The sequence below is a fragment of the Balearica regulorum genome, chromosome 13 (assembly GCF_011004875.1).
Source record: "Balearica regulorum gibbericeps isolate bBalReg1 chromosome 13, bBalReg1.pri, whole genome shotgun sequence".
Classification (NCBI taxonomy): domain Eukaryota; kingdom Metazoa; phylum Chordata; class Aves; order Gruiformes; family Gruidae; genus Balearica; species Balearica regulorum.
Genome location: NC_046196.1, coordinates 277,423 through 301,778, shown reverse-complemented (window position 1 = coordinate 301,778; position 24,356 = coordinate 277,423). Strand labels below are relative to the sequence as shown.

The following is a 24,356-nucleotide window of genomic DNA, read 5'->3' as shown; positions in this document are numbered from 1 at the left end:
GCAGCACAGCGTTCCGCCTGCGGCTCCCCCTACCATGAGCCCCGCCTCTACGGGGCGCAGGAGGCGCTCGGCTGAAGACAGCGCGCGGGGTCGCGGGCGGGCGGAAGGGTCTCCGGTTCTCTGAGAGCCGGGCAGCGGTGGCGCCTCTGTGAGGGACAGTCGGGCCGAGGCTGACCCCGATCCCAGGCTGCAGTACTGCCGCTGCGTTTCTGCGGGGCGGCGCAGCCCCGAGGGTAAGCTGTCCCGGCGGGAGTTCCAGGCGGTGCCCGCAGGCCCCTGCGGAGGCGGCTGCTCTGGAACAGACGAGGAGGAGCAGCCCAGAGGCCCCCACTCTGTGGTGCTGGGCGGTTCATTTCTAAACGGATGCACGAGTCCATAAGATTTTAAATTAATAGTAAAATCGTGATTTTTGACCTTGCAGGGTAAGCGAGATTCTGGTGAGCTCGGGTAGCACAGGAGCAGCCGCTTCCCGACCCGGGCGAGAGGAGAGGCAGCTGCCAGCGGAGGGGGCCAGAGCTCGGCGCCGCTTCCCGAGCTGCCCGCCGGGGTACGGGAGACCCGCAGCTGGCACGAATGAACTCCTTCGGGCGGCCAGGAGCTGCTGGCTGGGACGGATCCATGAAAAACAGGTGAGATGCTTCAGATAATGAAAAACTGGCACCTGGGGCCTGCAGGCGAGGTCTTCGACAGGCAGCGCGGCACTGCCGCCGCCGGGCCGGGGGCTTCCCGGGGCCGCGCCCGTGCCCGCGCCGCGCGCTCTGGCGGCGCCGCCGCCATCTTGCTTGTCTGTCTGTCCGGCGGCCCTTTGTCTGTCTGCGGCTCCCCGGCGCCTGCAGCGGGACCGGGTAAGGCGGGCCGGGCCGCGGGCCGGGGCCGTCCGCCCGCGAGGGGCGGGCCGGATCCCGTCGTACGCCTCAGGGGCGGCAGCGTCGATCCTTCTGCCTGCGAGGGGCCGGGCCGTTCTGTCTGTCCGGGCTGTCGGGCTGCGTCCCCCGGTCGTCCGTGGGCATCCTCGGGGGCCCGGGCTGGGTTCCTCCGTCCGTTCCTCTGCCAGGGGAGCGGGGTCCGCTTGTCTGTGTGTCCGACCGCTTGCGGGCTGGATCCCTCCTTCTGCCGCCTCCCGTGTGCTGGGACTGCCGGCTGGATCCTTCTGTCGGTGCGAGGCGGACGTGACCCCCGTGTCCGTCTGTCGGTGGGAGACTGGTGGGATGGGACCCCCGTGTCCGTCTGTCCGGGGGGGAAATGGGTTCAGCTCCTCCGTTTTTCTGTATGTCTGTCTGAGGGGACTGTTGGGATTGATTCCTTTCTCTGTCAGTCTGAGGATGAGGGGTCGGTATTTGCCCCCTTGTAACGTTTGAGGGGGGTCGGTGTGCCCCCACCTGTGACAGACAAGGGGTGTGTGTCCCCCACCTGCCGGTCCCCGGCCCTGCCTGCCCAGGGAGGGCGCAGCAGCCCTGCTGTTTCCTTCTCCCTGTGCCTGTCTGCGAGGGCAGTGAGGTCAGTCCCTTTGAGGGATGTATTTCTGGGGCAAGACCTGTCCCTGGGCTGGCCACACTGTTCCATCCACTGCTGCTGCCGTGTCGGGAGCTGTGACCATAGGGCGGCTGGTTCCCTTGCCTGCCTGGGCTGGGTTATCTGGAGCCCGATGGCAGCCTTCTGGGCATGGTGGGGCCTTGGTCCTCTCAGTCCCTCTCTGGGTGGGGGGCCAGAGATAGGGCAGGGTCTGCAGGTTTGATGAGGCTCTTGCTGTATTGGCCGTGGGAACGGAGCGGAGGGAGAAGGGTGCTTGGACTGAGATTGCAGTCACTCTTGAAGTGGGGCACTCTTAGCTTTTTGTATACCTGGGACAGGATTGCTCATAACTTTGCTTGAGAACTGGGTGGCACTGCCCGTACACGGTGGTTTGTGAAGCGCTTGTGGATTGTGTGGATGCTGGCACTGGATATGGCTGTGGTGATGCAGAATGAGCACTGTAGGCAGAAGGAGGGGGATTTTGGCCAGCTGCATTTGGCCAGAGGCTCAGAAGGTTCCAGTGGTGTGTGTGACAGGCTCTTCTCTTCTCAGGTGAGCCCTCTGCTGAGGGAACGAACACTCTCTGCTCCCAGGTCAGGGAAACATGTCCCGTCGGAAACAGACCACTCCTAACAAAGTTCACTGTGAGTATTATGTTACACAGCATTGTGGGATCCTTGCCCTGGCTGGATTGTTGTGGAGACGGGGAGGAGGGGAATAGTGGTTACTCACATTTTGTCTTAGGGACTGTAAGAAGAGAAACTGAACTCTGTGCATCAGGGAAGCTGGCCTTGTCCTGGCAAGGCAGGACAGGGATAGGCTTGAACAAACAACTAATGCTGTAAAGGTAGGTGTGTATGTGCAAGGCCTGTAGCTGTGCTTTGCATTCACACTGTCACAAGTGCAAGTTAGTATACTAAGAAATGTGACTTCGGGGCTCTGGCCCATCTTGGGTAGCAAAGGAAGTTCTAGGCAAGGTGGTTTGGATGTGTGGCTGAAAGCCAGGAAGTCCTGGGTTCTGATCTTTGCCCTACCACAGACTCAACTGACTGGCCTTGGACATGTTACTTAAGCTCACTGTACCTCAGCTTCCCACCAGATAATGTAAATAAAGCCATTTGCTCTTTCCTTGCAGGGAGTGGGCTGTGGCTAAGTAATTTACTGGACAGGTAAATGCTATCTGTCAGATCATTCTTGAGCTGAGCTGATAGGATGGGTCTCTGTTTCTCCAGTTGTCCAGACCCTAGCATTTGTTTGATAGTGAATGGGCTGAAGATGCTGTACATCAGCACTTCTTGTGGGCAGGCTACATCAAGATGTTAGCGGAGCTGGGAGACACGTACGAATGTTTGGCTGCAAAGGGGAAACTGCACATATACAGCTTTTGTTTGACTGATTGCAGCAGGGGGAAGTTAGGGCTACTGAAGCTATGCCCTTGTTCATTCCCAGCATAGTGGCTGGAGACACATTGGGAATTTGGTCTGGAATGAGGAAAACAAATTTCCACTTCTGTAGACATGTGAAACCAAGGCTGATAAGGGGGCCCTAGGTATTGCTAAGCTGTAGTAGCTGCCAGGAGTATGGGACAGAGAGGTGAATGCTGCAGCCCTAACACTGCCTCACTTTGCTGATGCTGCTGGCTTGCATGTCTCTGTGTGTTTCTCTGTGCTGCCTTTTTGTATGGGTACGGCAACAGGAATCTGTGCATGCTGTTCTCTGTACCAGGGGAAAATACACTGTGATATACCCTAACACTTTGCGCACTCATTGAGTGTACTGGGGAGAATGACCTCTGTCTGGGACTTGAAAGCACTGTTGGCTGCTAGAGCTAGGCATGGGAGAGCTGAAAAGCTTTCCTTGGTGGCCAGCGTAAGAGTCTTGAGGTGTGGCTTTTGGCATCTGCACTGACTTGTGCTCTCCAATTCCTGCTTCTGGGCACTGGGTTCAACAGTGGGAAGAGTATAGCTTTGATTTGCCTGATAGTACATTAATGACTTTGGAATTGTCTTCCTTAGAGAAATTTGATATGTCCTGTGTTTTGTCCTATGATGCCATTAACACATCTTGTGTCCACACACTTTTGCTTCTGAGAGTGCCCAGATGTTACTGCTGCCGTTTAGATCAGACTTTTATATAAGGCATGCACTTACGCTATCCCCCTGGTGTAGAGTCACGGTCTCTCATGTATGGAAACCAAGGGGTACAACAGCTCTAATGGTGCAGGTAGAGTTTCCATGGTGTTTTGGTGGGCTGTTTTCTGCACTCCACTGCATAAGGGATCATGTTCTTCAGAAGCTTGTACTATTATATACAAAACTATACATGTTATGGAGTTCAGTTGTGCACTGTTTCCAGAGTGAACACTGCTCTTTTATCTGCAATAGAAGTGACTGTATCTCCAGTTTTGGTCTCAGGGGAAGCTATCTGACATACGTGCTACCAGCGGGCATGAGGTTGAGGTTATGGCATCTGCTATGCCATAGAGAGGAATTCTGGGACTTGTTCACCTCCTTTACATGCAGTACATTGCTACAGAGCAACTATTCAAGAGGAGCCATCAGGAGCAACAAGTAGGACCACAAGAAAATAAAGGGACCGAAAGATACAAGAAACATGTAAATGGTGATGTCTCCACCTTGGGATGGAAAATCTTGTCTGTCTTATGATGAACACCACCAAATCGTTGGGACTTCTCTGTCTACCTAGCCTGCTGTGTATCTGGAGGGCCCAGAAATGCCATGCAGTACACTGACGAGGATAATCGGAGAGAGCATCAGCTCCAAGAACTGGGTGAGCCAGCAGAATGAGGAGTCAGGCTGAGACATAGCAGACACGTTACTGAGACTTCTTCACAGGGACTGAAGTGGTTGGGAGGAAAGGAATAAAAGGGACAGCAGGTATGCAGCTTTTTACGCAGTTGTCCGCAGCTGGGGTCTGATTTTGCAGGCTACGGGGCTGGGGAAGTGCTTTTTGGATTTGCATAAATACCACTGTGAATATCTAACTGGACAAATTTGTGGGAGGACGGTGCCTACTTCTTCCTTGCATGGCCACTCCATGTTATCTTCTTTCTTGTATTCACGAGGGCAAGCGACAGCTGCAGATCTCCTCTCCCTGGCTTGCTTGGTGCCACCTCTTTCCAGGGTTACTTTCCAGACTTGGCATGGCCCTCATTTAACCTTGCTCTCACAACATGGTTTGCTGTCTTCACTCAGCACAGAATCGCTTTGTTTGGCATGCAGAGCGACCAGCTGAGAAGTTGTGCGGTTACAAGTTGAAACAGTTTTAAATGGAAGTGGATGTGTAAGGAAATTCAAAATAATACAGAAACAATGACAAAAATTTCTATTATCACAAAAGTCTCATTGTGTATGATGGCCAGTCCTTCTACAGTTTTAATTGTAGTAATTTCCCCTTTGGCAGGGCCGCAGCACGTAATTGGCTCTTAGTAATTTAATTTTGTTTTGCCACATGGTGCATGAAAAACCACTTACACCTGGCAAAGTAGTAACATAAAACTGTAATACTGGTATATACGTATTGCATTGCCCATTCTACATTGAACTGAAAAATACGATGCAGTTACATTGCTCCTGTGGAGACATCTTAATTGGTTCAATTTGGTCTTTATTTTCTCCCAGAGTCTAAAGTATAAAAGTATAAAATCTCTCTAAGCAATTAATCTGATTTTGGATTCAAGCCCATCCATTGCTGCACCGCCACTCCATCAGTTATGGGCGACTCACTGTTCTTGTGCTTGCCAAAAAACTGCTGCAGGTGTTAGTGTGTGCTTTTATTTTCTCTCCCTGCTGTCCCATGAGCTGCTTTTCTTTCTATTGCTGTACCCTTTGCAAGTGATGCTTATTTTATAACTCTTGAGAACAGCTTGTGTTAGTCAAATTCCCACTTCCTAGCTCTATTTGTCATGGTCCCAATATCTCATTAATCCCGTTTCCTTCCCTCTTCCTCTGACATACACACACACACACACATTCTGTGCTCTTCAGTGTTCCTTGAATTCTGCTGTCTATAATATTCCCAGTTTGAAGAGAAAGTATCTTGCAAGAAATAACACTCAGCGTTCAAAACCGAGCAGAAATGTTACTTGCATCAAAATCCTTGGTTCTTAAAGGGCTCTGTGGGCTGCCGTTGTTAACTCTTTCAATTGTGTTGTGTTGTTTTTCATTTCAGTAACCACTACAGCAGTGTGGACAACCCAGAATAGCGATGGGGCAGGTGGACTAGATCCACAGTGGTGGACAGACTTGCAAATTTCAGGTCCAGGAAAGGAACACAGAGAAGACCTACATGAACAGGGACTTTAAATTGATGTACAAGGAGGGAATAAAGTGGCTCATCTCTGAGAGACTTTTCTGTTTAGGAAGGAAGACAAGGGAACGATGTGCAGTTTCTTTTGATTTTATTTTGTGGATTTTGGGGTGTGAGTTGTCTGTTTGTGTGTTTATTTTCCAGAACACCTGAGAGTTATCCTGCATTCATACAGTTCAAGAAGGGAAGGGCTCAGGAAAAAAAATCCTTTCTGGCCACCAAGTTGATACACCACCAGTCATAACTGCCCCTGTTGCACAGTACTGCAGGGCTGCCCCCTACCTCCACAGGTGCTCACCTGGCATCTCACTCATTACAAGATTATGGAGAGAACTGGAATGCAAAGCAGAGGCATTTGTATGATCTTTCACTGTCCAATGTCTCTAGCTGTTTGTAAAACAGTGACTTGTTTTGGTGTTGTGGTCAGCCTGCAGCCCTTTTTGTATTTAATAAAGAAACTTCTGGAGAAGAGTCTGTGAATTCACTATTGAGCCTAACATCCTTTACTGATAGCAGTGATCCTAAAGCTGTTGCCTGTCTTACGCCCTTTCCAAATGAATGGAAGTGTATTCAGTGTGGGGTGGAGGTGGGGGTGTAAGTGCCTGTACATGAGCATGTGTGTGCAGAAACAATAAAAGTATAACCCTATATCTATCAAACATTAAAGCTCTAAAGTTTCATCAAGGTAGGACTTAGTCCATCAGTAGATGAACAGGACACTCTTCCCTAAGTTCTTTTGGAGACAATATTAGTTTAATACATAAGGAATCCTATGTAAGCTAAAGCTAGCATTTTTAAAAGTTTGTCTTTCCCAATCTCATGATGCCTTTTATATACAGGCTAGTGGAGAACGCACAAGATATCATCTGCTAACAGCACTGATTTGGTTAAGTTTGCATTTCTGGCTGTAAGCTGAGAGTTCTCTGCACTGTGCTGAATCAATGCTAACTTGGTTCTGGGTATGTTGTACAGAAAGGCCACGGGCAGACGTGATTGCTCTCTTAGTTGTGATTGATGCTAGTGTTACTGATGGGAGGAGTTCCCTCCTCTGTCACCTCATAGATAGATCGCAGCTTTTAAAATCCTGCAGACTGTCTGTATATCTGAGCAGGAACCTACTTGCCATCAGACTCCAGGCTGCTGCACAGTGGAAATGTAAGCCATCTGGAAGGGGAAAGGGGGAAGAGACACAACTGCTTCCACTAGTGGTTGCAGTGGTGTTTGGGAATCCCCTGTTTCTAACTCTGTCGCAGGCAGCACATCTCCCACTATAGTTTTACATCTGTCCTGTGTTCTGCAGGTTTCCTCATTTCACCATACTTTGTTTTGCAATGCTTTTTGGTCTCATGGACTTTTATCCTGGTGGTTTGTGATTATCTGCTTCTTGGAGAGGCACTGCAATTCTGCAGTGTCTGCACCTCAGTCCTACCAATGTCAGGTTGTGGTCCAGACATAAAAAAAGCAGCACTCTGGGTTATGGAGACCATTCAGTGCTGGAATAGCTTCTGATGGGGATTCATGTGTCACAGCAATCACAATGGTACCTGCTGCTTTCCGTGACAAATAGATTTAGGGTGCTCCTCAGCACCTCTCTTCAGCCCACATGGATTGTGATCTCAAGTCTTCTCTACAGAAACCTTTCTCACATTTCTGAAACAGAATGATAAATGCCTTCAAATACTTTTGGAAACCTCCATGGGGATGTTGGGAACTAAAACTTTTCTCCCATACTCTGTGAAGCTTCTGAAGGTCTTTGAAATCTTGCATAAATTACTGCTTTTTAAAGCACTCCTGGAAATTGAGAGGTAAGCACCAGAAAGGCAGTGTGAGTATAAATATGGGGCAAAGCTGGCTGAAACGGTTTAGCATGTGGGAATGTACCCATCCTTGTAACAGGACTGGTGCTCTCTCAATGTGTCAAGAGTTCAATTCCCTGGTTATAGTGATGCCAGTTGTGAACCTATACTAAAAGGTACAATTTTCTGAAAGCTTTTGTTTTATGTGAAAAAACACACTGCATCTTCCTTAGCATTTTTTGTATTTATGCTTTGAGTGGTTCTTGAGAACTTACAAATCAGTTGATAAATTTAACCCAAAAGCTACCCTGCTGGGAACTTCAGCACCTCATTCCAAGTGCTTCCCAGACCATCTGCTGAGAGAGGCAAATCATGTATACACATTAACAAAGTAATTTGTTTGATTTAATATGAAAATTAATGGTTGCCTTTTATTGTTAGTCTTTGGAACCAGAAGTTCTCCTTAGCAGGGATATCCGTAAGAATTTTTCTTTCAGAGAAGCACACATAATTGCCTTCTTTCAATGTATTTGCCATCTCCTATTGAGCTGAGGTACTTGGTGTCTTTCAACAAAACAGACTGTAAACTATCCTAATCAATTATCTCAGCTTTCTGGGTTCATTCCCATGGTTTTCTGTTTTGACCATATGAAGTGTCTCTGAGATTTATTTTAGCCAGAGCCACACCTGGGAAAAGCAAAGTAGTGAAGCAAGTTATCCATCATGTAAGCAAGAGAATACCAGCTCCAAGCACAAAATACCTTGAAGGGCAGCTTGCCCTCAGTCTTCCTGGGACAGAGGATGGTGACAGAGCATGCCAAGGACAGCCTCTGGTTTTAGTATCACTGTGGAGAGCAGATGAGGTGCCAGGCACTCAGGGAGATACAATTTTTGTGCAAGTTGCCTGTAATAGCAGGGAATAATATGGCTCTTCTAAATCCTGAAGTACTATTCCCTGCTATTACAGGCAACTTGCACAAAAATTGTACTTCAGGATTTAGAAGAGCCATATAGCACTATGCCCAATTTGGGATACTGTTATAATCTCCAAGTAGCTTCCCACCTGCCTAGAGCTCTGCTACTATAGCTCTATTGGCAGGTAGCTTGGTAGCAGAGAAAGCCACCTGACTATATATGACAGATATATGGAATCCCACTTTTTTTTTTTTTGTGGCTGAAGTAGCAATTAAAGAGTATGCTGAGAGCAACCTGATGGTGGACATTTCCACTAGTGAGACTGTTCTAGACACAGGGACTGGACTCGCATCAGCAGGTGCGAGAGGCTTGTGTTGCAGGGTAGGCAAGCAGAGAGATTACTTAAATGCTTTCCAAGAGGTGACTTCAGAGGTTCTGCACAGTGCAGGTGAGCAGCCCCACACCTGTTGTGTTTTTGGCAAGCCTTGGTGGTGAAAGCAATGGAATGGCACCAGTCTGACTTTTTGTCCTTGTGGCTGCCAGGGGAGCAAGTCTTTGCAGGGCTGGAGGAGCAAGCCCGCCAAGCCATGATGAAAACCAACTTTCCCGGAGCTCTTGGGGACCAAAGGGCAGCCATTCATCCACTGCAAGACCCTGACTCCAGCAGCAGTGAGTTCTGCCCCTTCCAATAACGGGAAGGTAGTGGACTGGGGAGACTGACAAGGGGTAAGGCTAGGTGCTGTACAGATTGTGGGGGTCCTCTAGGGAGCATCTTGCCCATCTTCTCCTCTGGGTTAGCCCTGGGCTCTTGTGTAGGACTTAGCATCAGCAAACATCAAGAGTAGGGCTGCTTCCTAAGGGAAGACAAGCTCAGAGCCAAGGAACACTACAACAGAGATGGGGCAATGACCTTACCGCCAGGATGCAGTCCCAATTTACCAGAGCAGGGTAGTAACAGCAGTGGGTCCAGATGACAGTCTAGTGATTGTCAGGCAAGGCAAAGTAGCAGACCAGGTCCAGGAACTCTGCAGAACACTTCAGGGACTGAAGTCTCCCAGCCTGAGTTTAAATGGAGCCCCTGGTTGGAGGGAGTGGGTAGAGGCCCCAGGTGATGCTGGTTAGGACAGTTAAGGGCTAAGAGTGCCCTCAGGCTCCTGACACTTAGAATAACTTTTCTGCATGTTCCAGGTGGCAGTGATGATGAGGAAACCACCCAGGATGAAATTTCTTCCCATACATCTGAGGAGGATGGCTCAATGGTGAAAGTGAAGAAAGAATTAGAGAATGCAGAACAACCTGTGCCTGGAACCCCACCGATGAGAGAACATGAGGCAAGTGTGTACTGGCTCTGCACTTAGCCTCCCAGGGAGAGAGAGAAGCGTACTGTCTAAACACCTCCTCTCCCCGCCATGGTTTCTTATCTTTCTTTCCGTCACACCTCCTCTAAGCAATGTCTTGTGGCATGAGGACAAGGTATTAAGAGCTCTCGGGCTGCCAGGAACAGGAGATAGCAAACTGCCATTTTCCTGGCTGGCCAAGATGATTGTGTAGAGCGTGCCCCCTTCCTTCAGTTCTGGTGCCTTTCTCTGACTTCCCCTTCCATTCCCTTCCAATCTTGCCTACCAGAGCCACTGTGCTGGTAAGAGCCTGGGTGCAAGTGGAGGCCATGAGGCTTCTGCCTGTTCTCCCCAAGAGAGCAGGAGTTTTGCTCAGAGGTTACATGAAGGAAGTTTTGGACTGCAAGAACACAGATCAGCCCCAGCAGGACTGGTCACACAGTGCTTGATCTGGTCAAGGCTTGCCTGCAGTGTTGACTAGATACTAAGGGAGGATGGGTGGCTCTGTGTGTGTATGTGATCTGTATGTCTTACACCAAAGTGGCTTTTCCTCCCTGTAGGTTCATGAGAATTTGAATGCTGACCCTATGCTGGGACTGTCACAGTGCCCCCTCTGCCAGCTGGAGTGTGGAAGCAGGGAGCAACTCATTGCTCATGTATACCAGGTAGGGATGGTTCCAAACTGTGGGATATCTCTGCCCTTAAGTCCCTCAAGCCCCCTTAAGCCCCAAATCCAGAAACAACCCAAAGCACAGGGTGGCTTTGTTCTGGTCTCTGTAGTCACAGAATTTAACTACTAGCTAGGATGTGATTGAAGTTCACAGCAGTAAACTCTGTCCAGAGGATGTCCTGGGGAAAGAATCAGCAAGGCACCAGTCTGCATGCAGATCTGGAAAGCACAACTCTATCCCAAGGCAGTCTCTGCAAGCAGTTGCAGGCTAAGACCAGGCAGTTCCTTGAGATTAAACATAGAAGCAATTTTTACATCATTCAGTGAGATAAGAAACCTTCCTCCTAATACTCAGTTCTTTATTTTGTACCTTTATCACAGTTCCTAGCCATGAAAACAGCTGTTCTTCCTCTGAAATGATTCCAATATTGCAGGAAATCTGTGCTGGAATTTCACAGGATTTGTTGTCAGTGCTCTCTTCACAGCACATCCAAATGTGTAAAAGAAGGAATAAAGCAGAACTGAATTGGCCACTTACCTGCACACACTCTCTCCATCTAAGCGTTTCCTCACCAGCATCCTGCCTATTGTTAGTTCAGTCATGCTTTGTCCAGCAACAGCAGCTCCTCAGATGCATTTCTGAAAATAAGGGTCAGGTCTTATGATCCCAGTGTTTTGGCCTTAATTGTTTCTCTTGCACTGGAGTAGAGCTGTAGAAAGGTTTTCTCCTTGCTGTTTGACCCGTGACACCCCAAATGTCTTGAGCTCGGTCTAGGAGCTGTCAGGCAGAGGTTTAGTGGTAAAGTGTTCCCATTTGAAGAGGCTGAACTGAATGGTTTGCCATATCTGTTGAGCATGCCCAGACTGGGCAGGGAGCTGGGCAATTTGTAACTAACAACATAGTGGTTGTTTTGCAGCACACTGCAGCTGTGGTAAGTGCCAAGAGCTACATGTGTCCTGTATGCGGCAGAGCCCTCAGCTCACCAGGATCCCTTGGGCGACACCTCCTGATCCACTCAGAGGACCAGCTGTCAAACTGTGCAGTGTGTGGAGCACGCTTCACCAGCCACGCCACATTCAACAGGTTAGGCTCACCCTGGCTGGTGAGTGGGCCAGGGTACCCACATTAAAGATTAGTTGGGTTGCCTTAAATGACACAGAAGTCATGGCTCTGGACCCACTAAGGCCTGTAGGAGAGTTGTGAACACCCCCAGTGAGTGAGATTCCTTCAGTCCCTTCCTGCCTGCAGCTCTGTATCACCTGCTAAAACCTACATGGGCTGTGCTGCTAAAAGGGTGTTCCTTAGCTCTGTGAAGAACCAGAACTGTGCAGAAAGCACTGGGGTCTCCAGTCGCTGGAGAGCAATCAACTGCTGCCCTTCTGCAGCAATCCATCAGAGTAGGTCTGTACTGCCCGGATGGGTTCATCATTTCCAGAGCAGGACTACAGGCAGAAAACAAAATGTTCCTTGTTTGTGTCCTGCCTGGTAGAAGATTATCCACTGACCAGTGGAATAGTGCTGAAAGGAGAAATCCAGAGATGATGGGGAGGAGCACCTTGCTGGCTAATTCCTGCTCTTGTGCTCTTCCAACCCAGACATTGCTCTGGGCTAATCCGCTTACTACCCCCGGATATGATGTTGCTTCATTTTAGGTATTCAGACATGTCTTTGGGCAGGAATGGTTTAGCAGAGAACTCTGTCATGGGCTATAGTAGGGGCAGTGTTCGTTGCAGCCCCCTGGGCAGTCCGAGATGGGGACTCTTCCGTTAGCACCAATTCTCTGATTCTCTGCTCTTTCTGCTTTCCAGTGAGAAGCTGCCAGAGGTGCTCAGTGCAGATCGCCTGCCGGCACCACAGAGCGAGGGCCCCTCCAGTGTTGAGGGGAGAGACATTGCCTTTCACACCCCTGTGTACCCTGCAGGCATCCTCCTAGTGTGCAACAATTGTGCTGCTTATCGTAAGCTGCTGGAGGCACAGACACCTGGCATGCGAAAGTGGGCACTGCGTCGGCAGAACGAGCCCTTGGAAGTGCGGCTGCAGCGTCTGGAGCGGGAGCGCACGGCCAAGAAGAGCCGGCGGGACAATGAGACACCTGAAGAACGGGAAGTGAGGCGTATGCGGGATCGAGAAGCTAAGCGCCTGCAGCGCATGCAAGAGACAGATGAGCAGCGGGCGCGGCGGCTGCAGAGAGACCGGGAAGCCATGCGACTGAAACGTGCAAATGAGACCCCAGAGAAACGACAGGCCCGGCTCATTCGGGAGCGCGAGGCCAAGAGGCTCAAGCGGCGCTTGGAGAAAATGGACATGATGCTCCGGGCACAGTTTGGCCAGGACCCCTCTGCCATGGCTGCTTTGGCAGCTGAAATGAACTTTTTCCAGCTGCCAGTTAGCAATGTGGAGCTGGAGAGCCAGCTGCTGGGCAAAATGACCTTTGAAGAGCAGAGCAACAGTGCGCTGCATTAAGGTACAGCCAAGGACTGTGCCACCTCTGCTGCACCTGCCACAGGTGCACTGGCAGGCTTCTACACTCAGGAGGCTCCTGTGGGTCCCTGGCTGGCTCTCCCTGAGAGATGGTTCTGGTTTTCTCCTGAACATAGGAGGAGAAGAGGGCTGAGAGATGTCTGCCAACGTAGCCCTGGTGGGAGCAGCTTCTGAGGATACAGTCTGCTCTGTGGGCCAAGTCGCAGCCTGTGAACAGAGGGAAAATAAATTAATGTTCACGTTTATTTAGTCCCCTTCTTTACCTTTTGTGCTTCATCCTGTTCTTGCACCCTAGCTCCATAGATTTGTTTGGGCTGCCGTAGTTCTGCTGTAGGTGAAAGCCTACCTCACTAAAAAGGGATCTTCTTTACTGCGGCATGAATTATGGAGCTGAGGACGTTGATAGTCCACAACTCCTCCAGGAGTAAATCCCTTGCAGTGTGTGTCCACAAAAAGGAAGCAAAGGAGGATGCCGTCTCCCTGAAAGTGGCTGTGCACACCCTTGCTCTTAACACTACTATTATGTGCTTATTTGCAGTACCATCTGTGGAAAAACTAAGAGGAAACTGAGTTCCTGTTCTAAGATATCCCATATAAATACTAACAGGCTGACTGAGGTAAGCAAACAACAAGCAAGTTTGCTGGTTTACTCACAAGTTAATTTTCACTTAAACAGCATTTCAGGTTTGCAGGTGAATGAGTTGATTGAATGGTAAACAATAAGGGTAGGTCAGTTCTCTAGTACTGTATGGATTTGCTTTCCCCTTTATTCAGCACTGGTGAGGCCACAGCTGGAGTGCTGTGCAAGAGAGACGTGGACATAGTGGAGAGAGTCCAACAAAGGGCCTCAAAGATAGTGAAGGGATTGGAGCATCTCTCCTAGGAGGAAAAGCTGGGGGAGCTGGGACTGCTCAGCCTAGAGAAGGCTTGAGGGAAGCGAGAGAGGGGATCTCATCTATATGTAAATACCTGAAGGGAGGGTGCAAAGAACATGAAGGCAGGCTGTTCTCAGTGGTTCCCAGTGACAGGACAAGAGGCAGCTGCCACAAATGGAAACACAGGAGGTTCCTTCTGAACGTCAGGAAACACTTTTTTTACTGTGCGGATGATGGAGCACTGGCAGAGGTTGCCCAGAGAGGTTGTGGAGTCTCCCACCTTGGAGATATTCAAAAGCCATGTGGACACGGTCCTGGGCAGCTGGCTGTAGGTGGCCCTGCTTGAGCAGGGAGGGGTTGGGCCGGATGACCTCCAGGTGTCCCTTCCCACCTCAACTGTTCTGTGACTTCATTGTAAGCTGAGCTCGTGCAACCATTTTAATACAGCCAAATGCAACACTGCTGATCTAGGACCATGGATCACACTCAAGTTATTCATTCTCATAGTAAATTGCTCTGTGACCAGCAGTGATTTTCAGTGGTCACTGGAGGTGGGTGTGTACATTAGTAAAGAGAGCCACACAGACACAAGAGAAAGTTGATTTTTTTGCTTCCACACTCAGCAGCAAAACCAATAAGAGCAATGTGGAAAGGGGGTGAGCTGGGGAGGGGCCATGGAAAGCTGCAACAACTGAGTCTGGAAAAACCTGCCAGAGAGTAGGGAATTTAAGCCGCCTTTAGTTTATTCAAGAGGTAGCCAAGGTGAAACGTGATCAAAGCCTGTACCTATATTGAAAAGGTTCCCATTGCTAATATGTTATGAAACTATGCAACTATGGAAATTAAATCTTGGCATGTTTAAACTGCAGGAGACAAAATGTTAGCACAGAAGGACTCGTGGGACAAAGGGGTGGTACACTCTCCATTATTTGGTTTCTTTAAGAACGGGCATCTAAAAACGCATGCTGTAGCTTTGTGCCTTCCAAACATCAGCCCACCAAACACTGGTGTGCCACACGACTATGTTTTGTAGCCTGACGACCCTTACTGCTTTACTAGCATTTCCCATTAAGGTCTGCAGTACAGTCACATGGTGGTCTAAATACACTGGGAGCTACTGTCTTCTCTCCCATGGCTGTTTCTCTGCATTAAGTCAGAAATGGTGACCACAAGACTCCTTCTTGAGATCAGGAGAGTAAAGATAAAACAAGAAGCAAAACCTTTTGGCTAGACTACTTAGCAACCTGTTTTTTCCCTCTTTTTTCAGTTTGAAAAATTTTTGATTGAAGTCTCTTAAAGCCATAGTTAATGCTTACAATAGTTGCCTTCAAAGTGCATAATGTTGCATTTTTTTTCTAGATACTGAGCTAATCTTACAGTCTTGTGGACACTTGCTACAAAAAGCATTTAGTCTTTTCAATGCTACAATTTCCTCCACATGCCACTTGTTTCCTCACCTTACAGAAGCTGTTTTTACATATCATTCATCACACAGAACTGACATCCAGGAGCCATCCTTGCCTCTCTCACTTTGGGAAAAGGCATCAGATCTGGAAAGGATCTATTCAGTTCTATGTTCCCTTGTTTGTACCCTCTCTTGTTCTCTGATCTCTCGCTGTTATTCTTACCTCTGTCCATTTTCATACTCAAATGACAGAGTTTGCTTCTTGCAATATTTGCTACTGCTCTATCTTGTATGTTTTGCTTGGCCAGTAGAGATGTAGCTTCACTCTGCAAACTAGCTGAAACAATCCCTGCAGTATCACTGGCACCTGATCATTATTCCAAGGGGTTCAAGAAAGACCACATAAGAGCAAAAGTATTTGAACACAGAATCATGGCTTATAATCCGTCTGTCAGACAGCCTTTACTTTGCCCTTGTCACAAGTCTCCAGATCACTCTGTATAAGACCAGAGAAGCCACATCCTAATCATGGATGCTACAGACGAGCAAAAAGTCTCAAACACCAAAGGAAAAGCTATTGGTTTATATATATATATATATAGATATATATACTGTGTTTACAGAGTCAACAAGTTAAATGCAATATTCATAAGAGCATTAACAATAAAAATACAATCTGTGTGTAGCCAAGTACAGACTTAAAATGGTAAAACAGGAAAAAGGATCTCACCAAAAGTACAAATATACAGTACAAATTGATTTATTTAAAACAGTTACAAAAAAAGCACAACAAAATAGAGATTATCCTTAGAATTATTAATGCTTTGTTAAAGATCAGGTAGGAGGAAAGGGGCAGGAACAAGGTCAGAGGGGAGCACCTGACTAGTTCTAAGGCTTTAGATACAATGCGGTCGGTTACATGTTAATACAGCCATTACATAACTGGGATTATAGTTGAGGGATCAGCACTTATCTACAAAGACCTCCTTGCCTCAGGGCAGCCCAGCCGGTTCCCCCAGTGCGACACATCTGTTTCTCCGCTTTGCGTGGGCAGACCCTCCCCTGGCGCTAAGGTGCCATGAAAGCGGAAAACAACTAGAATGTGCACGGGTGCATTTGCAGGGTGGGGTGGCAGCAGCCTAGAAGGACGTTAGGGGCAAGTCCTGTCCTCCATGGACAGATGTGAAGACCGTGGAAGGGCCTTGACCATCAGCATTTTAAGCCATACATGGAACACACCCTGGGCCAAACTCTGTACAGAATGTGCATTCGTAGCCATCTTAGCAGCTTCTGCAAAGTTTCAGGCCCTAGGACAGCCTGAAAGACAAAGAGCAGTTGTGAGTGACGCTAGGGAAAGGCACATGTACTGCTGTGGGCAGGAACTAGCATTTGGGCTACTCAAGCTGCTGTAGTTTCTTTTACAATATTTTCTGAGTAACAAGGATTGTTAGTTCTCTACAGGGGAAAGTGACTTCAAGTGTGGGGTGGGGGTGGGGGGCGGGGACACTTAATGTGAAAAGTGCATTAAACTTGCGCACCTGCTGGAAAGGGGAGGCAGAGGGGCCTCTGCAGCTTTCCTTCTTTCCAGACAGAGCTTCCTCTGCATAGTCTGGTAGTGATGAGCGCTCATTGCTTGGAGCAAGTCTCGTTCCTGGAGCAACAGTGTACGCGTAGCCTAGAAACAGGCCTAGCCTCTGCTGGGCAGCTGACCCCAGGAATGTTTCATGAGATGGGACAGATGGCTACAGACACCCATTATTGCATCCTACAGACTCTTGCCACAGAGTGTGAGCTGTGTGAGCTGGCTAAGACCAAGGCCAGGAGACCTCCTCCTACAGGTAAGACAGAACACAGCTCTCCTCCCCTTCACAATAGCAGCAGGAAAACAGTATATTTCTCTGAGAAGCCTGTCACATCTCTGCCAGCAGAAAAGCCTGGATAACCATCTCATTCCATAATGTCTTCCTGGCTTTATCTTCTCCTTTCCCTGTAAACCTAAGAAATAAAAGCCTCCTCCATGGACTCATTCATAGCCTTTCTGCCTACAGCAGAGCCTGTCTCACTCCCTGTCTCAGGAGAGCCTCAACGCACAACACAACCACCACCGCAGGCACTGAGCAGCACAGCCCAACCCAGTAAGGACACATTCCAGTGATTATGAGTACTGCTAAGCTGGGCTAGAGGGCCACCAGTGGCCCCCTCCTGCCCACCGCCTTTGAGGCAAGCAGCCAGATGCCCAGAATCTTCATCTCAATGCCCCACCATAAGATGTGTCCTAAACCATTGCTTCCATAGAGGAACTGGCAGCTGAAATGTGCACAACAGTGGGACCGACAGGGAGAGTGGATAGAAGCACCAAGGTCAAATTCACCCTGGCCTGTTCCACAGAGCTCAGAACTGCACTCAGCAGATGCACAGCTAACCAAAGTCCAGGGTGAGCACCTTCACAGCCCTTCAGCTGCCTACAGTACAAAGCTATTTTAGCCACACAGCGTCTTGCCTCATACATCAGTGTCTGCGCTGTCAGACCACTGTTCAGTGCGGCTGTAGATCTAGGAGTAGTAGTTACAGTAACACACATGAGATAAGGCAGGCTCTCCAAACCCTCTCTCTAACAGACAGAGAATTCTGTGTTCAAAGATGCACGTGAGGTGCTCTGAACCCTTCAGCTGCTCAATCCCTCTATGCGTGCAACCAGCCCATCCACATTCACACCCCATACATATGCAAGATCCCTTTCTTAGTTGCCTGCCACAGCTCTCAATCCCTCTGCATGCACCATGCAAAGAACAGGCAAGAGAACCTGGGCTCCTCTGCCTTGGGCCACAGACACCCTGGATATCCTGAGCATTAAGTACTAACCAACATTAATCGAGGTCTTTGCGTAGGAGAGTCCAATGAATAGCAACTGTGAAACACACAAGGTAATGAGGCCAGCCACCGGGGCCAGACAGTACATTTTACTGACAAATGGTGCTGTGAAAACAGCATCTGTTCCCACAGCTGCTGCATCCAAGGAGGCAGAATCTTCACATGACAGCATCACCATGACTTCATACATTTCAAATGCAGCTGATGAGATCGGAAGCAGTGTGTCATTTGGGGGAAGCTACACGTGATAAAGGCAGCATCCTCATTCTGGAGAAACTCCGATGAGGCACAAACACTGAAGGCATGAGTAGCACATCTCTCACCTAAGGCCTGAAAATAAACTGTCCTGGTGCAGGCATTTCAAAGGCAACAGAAATGGCTAGCAATGTGCTAGGAAAACAGGACTGACAGCCTGGAGGGAAGGGACATTCTGGAGACTCAAATTTGCCTAACACCCAGGCAGAGCACCCCTCTGCCACACAGTCAACCGAAGCCAACCAGTTACAGGACACATTCCTGGAGAGCATGCAGAACAGCCCTGAGACACCACCACTGGAAGCTGACCGAAGGACGGCTATGCTGAGGAGGGGTGCTGACACACAAGTCATTCAGGGAAAGAGAGAAGCAGTGCCCTAGAAGTCAGGCATGCCTGACAGAAAACTTCAGGAAGATGAGAGAAGGGAGACAGAGAATGATATGCTGAACATCAGGAGCAGCATCAGGACTCTAGCAGGGACCTGCACACTGAAAAGAAACCCTCTCAAAAGCCTGGTCCTAGCACAGAGATGGGCATCTTAATACAAGGAATTCTTAACGCAAGTTAAGTCAGTGAAGACTCTTATCATCAACATAATAGTGACTTTTTTATTCTAGCTAAGCAGTTAGAGCTGGTGTCATAACACACCATCAGAGAGGGCAAATTAGTATAACTACAGGAGCCTTCACTTGAATGGAGTGTTATCACCATAACGAGGTATTAATATACTTTTGTATTAAATCTCACCATGAAAAAGACTACTCTTGATTTTACCATATTGTTCTACAGAGGAACTCTAAAGTGAGGCATCAGAAAAACTAACACAAAACCACCCCGAAATGCCCTATGATGCTGTGATATTTTTAGAGTCCCTATATTAATCATAGAACTGTACTTTGCAGAAACTTTGTACCTTGCCTGCACATGCACAAACACTTGTCTCTTGTCTAGAGCTTATTCAGGAAACTGTCTGCAGGGAAGAATTAGCCATCTGGAAAGTTTTCTTCTGATTTAATTACAAAATAGTCTCGGTCTTCTCACAGAAAAAGGATGTCTCCATCCTTCCCTAGAGAATGCTGAATATATTTTACTCCAGCTTTAAAAGAAAAAACCCACCAAGACCCAAAATCCAACCAAACAAAAAAACCCAACCCCATTCATCCATAGGCTAAACCACCACAAAAGCTATGCCCAAGAGAATTTTTTTTTTAAAAAAGTCATTAACAGGGAAAGAAAGATTTGATTTGGTGGCAAAAAATGAAATGTATTTTATAGCAGTAAACTGATGTCTCCCACCCCAACTTGTGTCCCATCCCAAGTGCTCAAGTTCCCTATTCACCTACACCCAAACCCATACTTTTGATCCTTCCTCTTGAATTTCTGTGATTCATTCAAATCTGTACATTCTTTGCAAGAAGAAAAAGCAGTTGGATTCAGTGGAAGAGACATTAAACAGAACCACCAGAGAAGCATCTCCATCCTGCCCTCAAGAGCTCCATCGGTGAACGGTCCTTTTAAAGTGCACGTGTGAAGAAAAGGGATACTGGGAGTAGAGCCCCCTAAACTCCAGTGGGGACCCATCTCTCCCCATCATGAGAAAGCAGGAATAAAATCTTCAGCAATTTTATCTGCTACCTTAAGCCATGTCTGCCCTCCTCATCTCCCCACCTGTCCTGAATGGTTAGACCCTGCCCTGCAGGGAATCAGTTATTCAGGGAGGTGTGAGAAAGCCCCAGCCTCCAACCTCTGGAATGCTCTCATTGCAAGCTCATGAGCACATCCCTGTTCTCTACCCCAGCTAGCCTGTTGCTGCTCCCTGAGGCACTGGAGCCCTCCTGCTTCACCAAGAGGAACCGGTCAGCCACTGAACTGGAATAAATCCAGTCCTGCAGGGCAGAAAGCAACCTTGCTGGTGAACCTGTCACAAAGTCTGTGCAATTTCTCCACCTGATGGTGAGGCTCACCTACAGGGGATGCCCTAGCTCACAGCCTCAAAGGGATCATTTCCCTGCATTAGAACGCCCTTCGATAGACAGCTTGACCTCCTGGGGAATGAAAGAGGGACGGAGCAGAGAGGGCCGAGGCTCCTCTGCCTGCACGCTGTATCTTTGGAAGCCTGGGGCTGTCCAGCTGTGCTGACTGCCAGTCTCAGGCTGAGAGGGTTCTGCATGAGAGCTCTGGGCTGCGCTGTCCCTATCTGCGTGGTTCTTCCTTTCAGCAGCTCTGTCAGATGGTTCTCTGGACCCCTGAGCTGTTTTTTCAGATCTCTCCCTAGTAGGTATCAACTGATCTGTGAAAGGGTAGTTAGCCTGAGAAGCGGAGTTGCCATTCATGCTCTGTAAACTGATCGATATGCAGACATCACCCACTTGCAGCCTATGACAGGGCAAAGCAAAGAGCTGAGCAGTCCGCCCTGGGCTACAGGAGGACCAACCCTGGCCATACACAAAGAAGGGATGCTCTGGGGGCACATCAATGCTCACTTTACTTTGTTGCTCCCCAACCACAAAATGCAGCGTGACAAGCCCAGGCCACTGGCTTTCCTGAATATCCACCACGGTGCTGGAGTCAATCTTCAGGCCCCCGCTCACCTCTGCACTGCGAACAAAGTCTTGAGTCTGCAGGTCCTCTACTCGCTTCAGCTCTCCTGTAGCCAGCTGAATGATGGCTCCTTTCATGAAGTGAGAGGGCAAGTGTGAGGAGCTGGGTGGCTGCAGCTGGGCCAGGTCCTTTTCAAGCACGCTTCCTCGAGCCTGTGCATCTGGGCTCCGCCTCACCAGGGTTTCTGAAGTGGAAGACCTGATGGGCTCAGATCCAACAGGAACCAGGACTGGCTTGCCGTTGGCTATCACCATTCCTTTGGCTAATTGTCTTTGCCTAACCGGCTCTTCAGGGGACATTACATATGGACTCCTGGACTGGCTTTTCTCAGCAGCAGCCCTTTCCACTGTGTTCCTCAGCACATCCTTTGACTCCCCCTGCTGATCAGGGATATTATGGCAAAGGTTTAAAGGGCTCGGGTCATCTTTCCTCTGGGCTGCCAGAACATGATAATCCTGAGATGCCAACACCCCTACCACCCTCTGGACCTCCAGATCAGTGTCTGGGGTGCTTCTGTGAGCTGGCACAGAGACCTCTGTTCCCAACGTCTGGTAACCTGAAAGGAACTGTCCATCAACCACACATCCCACTGCAGCCCCTGGCAGACAGTCTTCAGCTTTACTGCTGGCAGAGTCCACAGCCTCGCTGGTCCTCCTCACCACATTATGTTCCAGATGTCTCTGTCCACCATTGGCAGCAGCTACCTCTGAACTCAGCTGGCTGTCTTGCTGAGGAGACTCTGGGTTTCCACCTGCTGTAGGTGTCTCATATGCTGAATACCCTGGTGGGAGGCGGGACATCTGATAATAAACAGGAATTCTACCTGGTGCAATATCTAACGGCTGGGTCCCAGCATGGTGCTGCATCTGGCCGGAAGAAGAGATTGCAGAAGCAGATTTGTTGAAGGTGTGGGTAGGAGAGGTAGTCTGGGGGGAAGGAGCGGCTTCTTCCGTGAAGAGAGAGGCATATGGCACAAAATGGGGGACATGAGAGGCGGTGAGGTTGGTGGAAGGAGACAGGAGAGGGCTAGGCAGGAAGCCAGGAGGGACAGCATAGGGCACTGTGTAATGCGAGCCGATGAACTGTAGGGATGTTGGAGGGATCTGCGCGTAGTGGATGGGAGGGTAGGGCACCCCTGGGTGCTGGATTATTGGCGAGGTCACATTGAAGGCAGGGGGCAGGGGGCTCATGTTCACCACAGGGTGCAGACCCGTGGGGGAGAAGGTGGCGGGTGGCACGGCCACTTTGTAGAGCATCCCATATTGGTCCACAGTCAGCCCTGCCACTGCTTCTGTGGCCTCACCAGGGCCATAGCGCAGGGCTGTGGGACCTGGCCCAGCTGTCCGGGCCCACTCAGGGCCCTCGCCCGAGGCCTGGGCACCCCCTGCTCGTCCCGCCTCGGTGCCGGTGCTGGCAGCGGGAAGATCCCGCTTCTTTGGCGGGAGGCACTCCTGGCTCCGCTCGTGGCCCGCTCTCATGGTGCCCCGTGGTGTCCCGGCAGCCCCGGCCGCGACGCTCGTTCATGGGGGCACCCGCAGGGGCTGCCACACGCCGGCTCCCAGATCCCCGCTGCCGGCCGCCGCCTCACCTGCACCAGGAACAGAGGGAGCCGTGAGTCCCGGCCCTGCCACCGAGCCGCTAAGGGCCCCGGGAGCGGAGGGAGCCCCCACGCCGCAGGAACAGAGGGAGCCCCGGCCCTGAGAACAAGCAAGGCGACGACGCTAAGCCCTACTCCGGGGCTCCGGCCCTGGCGACGGCGGGCGCCCGAGCCCGGTCGCTGACTCCACCCCCGGCCCCAGAGCCCCGGCCGCGCCGCGCCCCGCCCCGCCGAGCCCGAGGCGCTGCAGAGGCGCCCCGCCTCCGCGGGCCCGCCCGGTGCCCACCGCTGCCCGCGGCTCACCCGCCATCGCCCGGCTCCTCCTCCGCGACCCCCATCAGCCCCGGCGCCGCCCGCGGCCGCCTCCGGCCCGACCCCTCCCCGCGCCGCGGCGCATGGCGATGACGCGCCACGCCGCGCGGCGGAAGTGCCTCACCCGTCGGCAGGGGGCGTGGCGACGTCGCGCCCGCGGCGCTCAGGGCTGACGTCACTGGGCTCCCGCAGCGCCGGTTATCGTGGCAACCGGCCACGCCCGGCCGTGCCCACCGGGCGCTGTGCTCGCACCACCAGGGCGCCGGGCGCGGCCTCCTGGGCAGGTCCCGGCCCGCGCCTTCGTCAGCGCCGCCGCTGGGCGGCCTGCTGGGCCGAGGTTCGCGCCGGGCACAGGGGCCCTCCTGGCGGAGAACCGGCCGGGGAGGCCGCGGCGCGGAGGGCCGTGCTCCCCAGCGGGCAGGGCGCGCCGCCAGGCCGGCCGGCGGAGGAAGGCGCCGCCGGGGGACTGGCCTGCGCCCAGACGTCGGCCCAGCCAGGCGGGTCGGCTGCAGGGGCCACAGCGCAGGAGGAGCGACGTCCTGCGGATGAAGGACGCGCCCGGTGCCCAGTCGCAAACAGGGAGTCATCCGACGGCAGTGCCGCCTGCGTCGTGAGGCGTTTGTTGTCTCGCGCGCTTTAGGCGGACTTTCGCAGGCAGCCGGCCGGGAACGTGGGAGTCACAGTGGCCTGCCTGGCTTTCGGTGCGGGGAGCCAGGGGTGCCGCTCCGGGAAGGATGCCTCCCCCTGCTTGCTCCGCACAGCCTTTTGCGTGAACCTACTCCTCGTCCTGTCTCGCACCTACGCTCCTGGCAGTCTCTTGCTTGTCTTGGTGCTGCCAGCAAGTCCCTACGAGTGTGCAGTGTCTTGGCATTTGTTGATTTTTAAGGTGACAAAAGATCCTGGGAAATGTAGAGATAAGAGCTGCCCGGAGCAGGGGCCAGCTCTGGATCCCTTTCTCGAGACCCCTTTCACTGTCGCACCCTAAGCCTCTCCCAGAGCCCGGGCCCGAGCAGCACCCACTCCATGTATCCCTTAAGGTCGGTTTGGTTTCCCCTCCCCGATGGGAAAATAAGCCTGAGTCGTTCCTTGGGTGCTGCCATTAGTGCGCGGCCTGGCCAGATGCAGGACTGGTCTCAGAATAACGTCCTCACGCATTTTCTACATCAGATGCTCTGCTTCGTGCCTGCCGACTGCTGCCACGATAAAGGCGCAGAGCTGAGACTCTGATGTCAGGAAAGCACGACGCTGTCCCCGGAGCTGCCAGTGAACACTTAAAAGAAGGAGCGCAAGAAACCGGCATGTTGGGAGCACCCTCCCTGCAGGGCCTTCCTCTCGGGCGGCGGGGCGGGCAGCCGCCGGGCTCCATGCGGCCCCCGCGGACCAGGCCCCGGCGCCGGC

General features: G+C 50.9%; 2 protein-coding genes across 16 annotated transcripts; one reads left to right on the top strand and one right to left on the bottom strand.

The window, feature by feature from the left end:
• The first annotated feature begins 10 nt into the window (after positions 1 to 10).
• ZNF821 (zinc finger protein 821) lies at positions 11 to 13,286 on the top strand. Of its 13 annotated transcripts, XM_075766048.1 has the most exons (8): positions 11 to 233; positions 422 to 629; positions 2,065 to 2,156; positions 9,096 to 9,221; positions 9,741 to 9,883; positions 10,450 to 10,554; positions 11,477 to 11,643; positions 12,369 to 13,286. In XM_075766048.1, exons 3-8 carry the CDS (start codon positions 2,117 to 2,119, stop codon positions 13,021 to 13,023), a joined length of 1,236 nt encoding a protein of 411 aa, XP_075622163.1. In that variant the 5' UTR covers positions 11 to 233; positions 422 to 629; positions 2,065 to 2,116; the 3' UTR covers positions 13,024 to 13,286. The 13 variants fall into 13 exon arrangements, 3 of the variants coding, with proteins under 3 accessions (XP_075622163.1, XP_075622164.1, XP_075622162.1); XM_075766049.1 differs by lacking the exons at positions 11 to 233; positions 422 to 629 and adding an exon at positions 655 to 845; XR_012837667.1 differs by lacking the exons at positions 9,096 to 9,221; positions 9,741 to 9,883; positions 10,450 to 10,554; positions 11,477 to 11,643; positions 12,369 to 13,286 and adding exons at positions 2,257 to 2,359; positions 4,219 to 4,409; positions 5,704 to 6,310 and having other exon boundaries at positions 40 to 233.
• A 3,095-nt stretch (positions 13,287 to 16,381) lies between these two features.
• Positions 16,382 to 23,071, bottom strand: ATXN1L (ataxin 1 like). Of its 3 annotated transcripts, none has more exons than XM_075766045.1 (3): positions 22,950 to 23,071; positions 20,932 to 22,637; positions 16,382 to 16,638 (listed from the first exon to the last, which is right to left on the bottom strand). In XM_075766045.1, the coding sequence occupies exons 2-3, from the start codon at positions 22,525 to 22,527 to the stop codon at positions 16,531 to 16,533; spliced, it is 1,704 nt and encodes a 567-aa protein (XP_075622160.1). In that variant the 5' UTR covers positions 22,528 to 22,637; positions 22,950 to 23,071; the 3' UTR covers positions 16,382 to 16,530. The 3 variants fall into 3 exon arrangements, with proteins under 3 accessions (XP_075622160.1, XP_075622161.1, XP_075622159.1); XM_075766046.1 differs by having other exon boundaries at positions 21,040 to 22,637; XM_075766044.1 differs by lacking the exon at positions 16,382 to 16,638 and having other exon boundaries at positions 20,301 to 22,637.
• Positions 23,072 to 24,356: the final 1,285 nt, after the last annotated feature.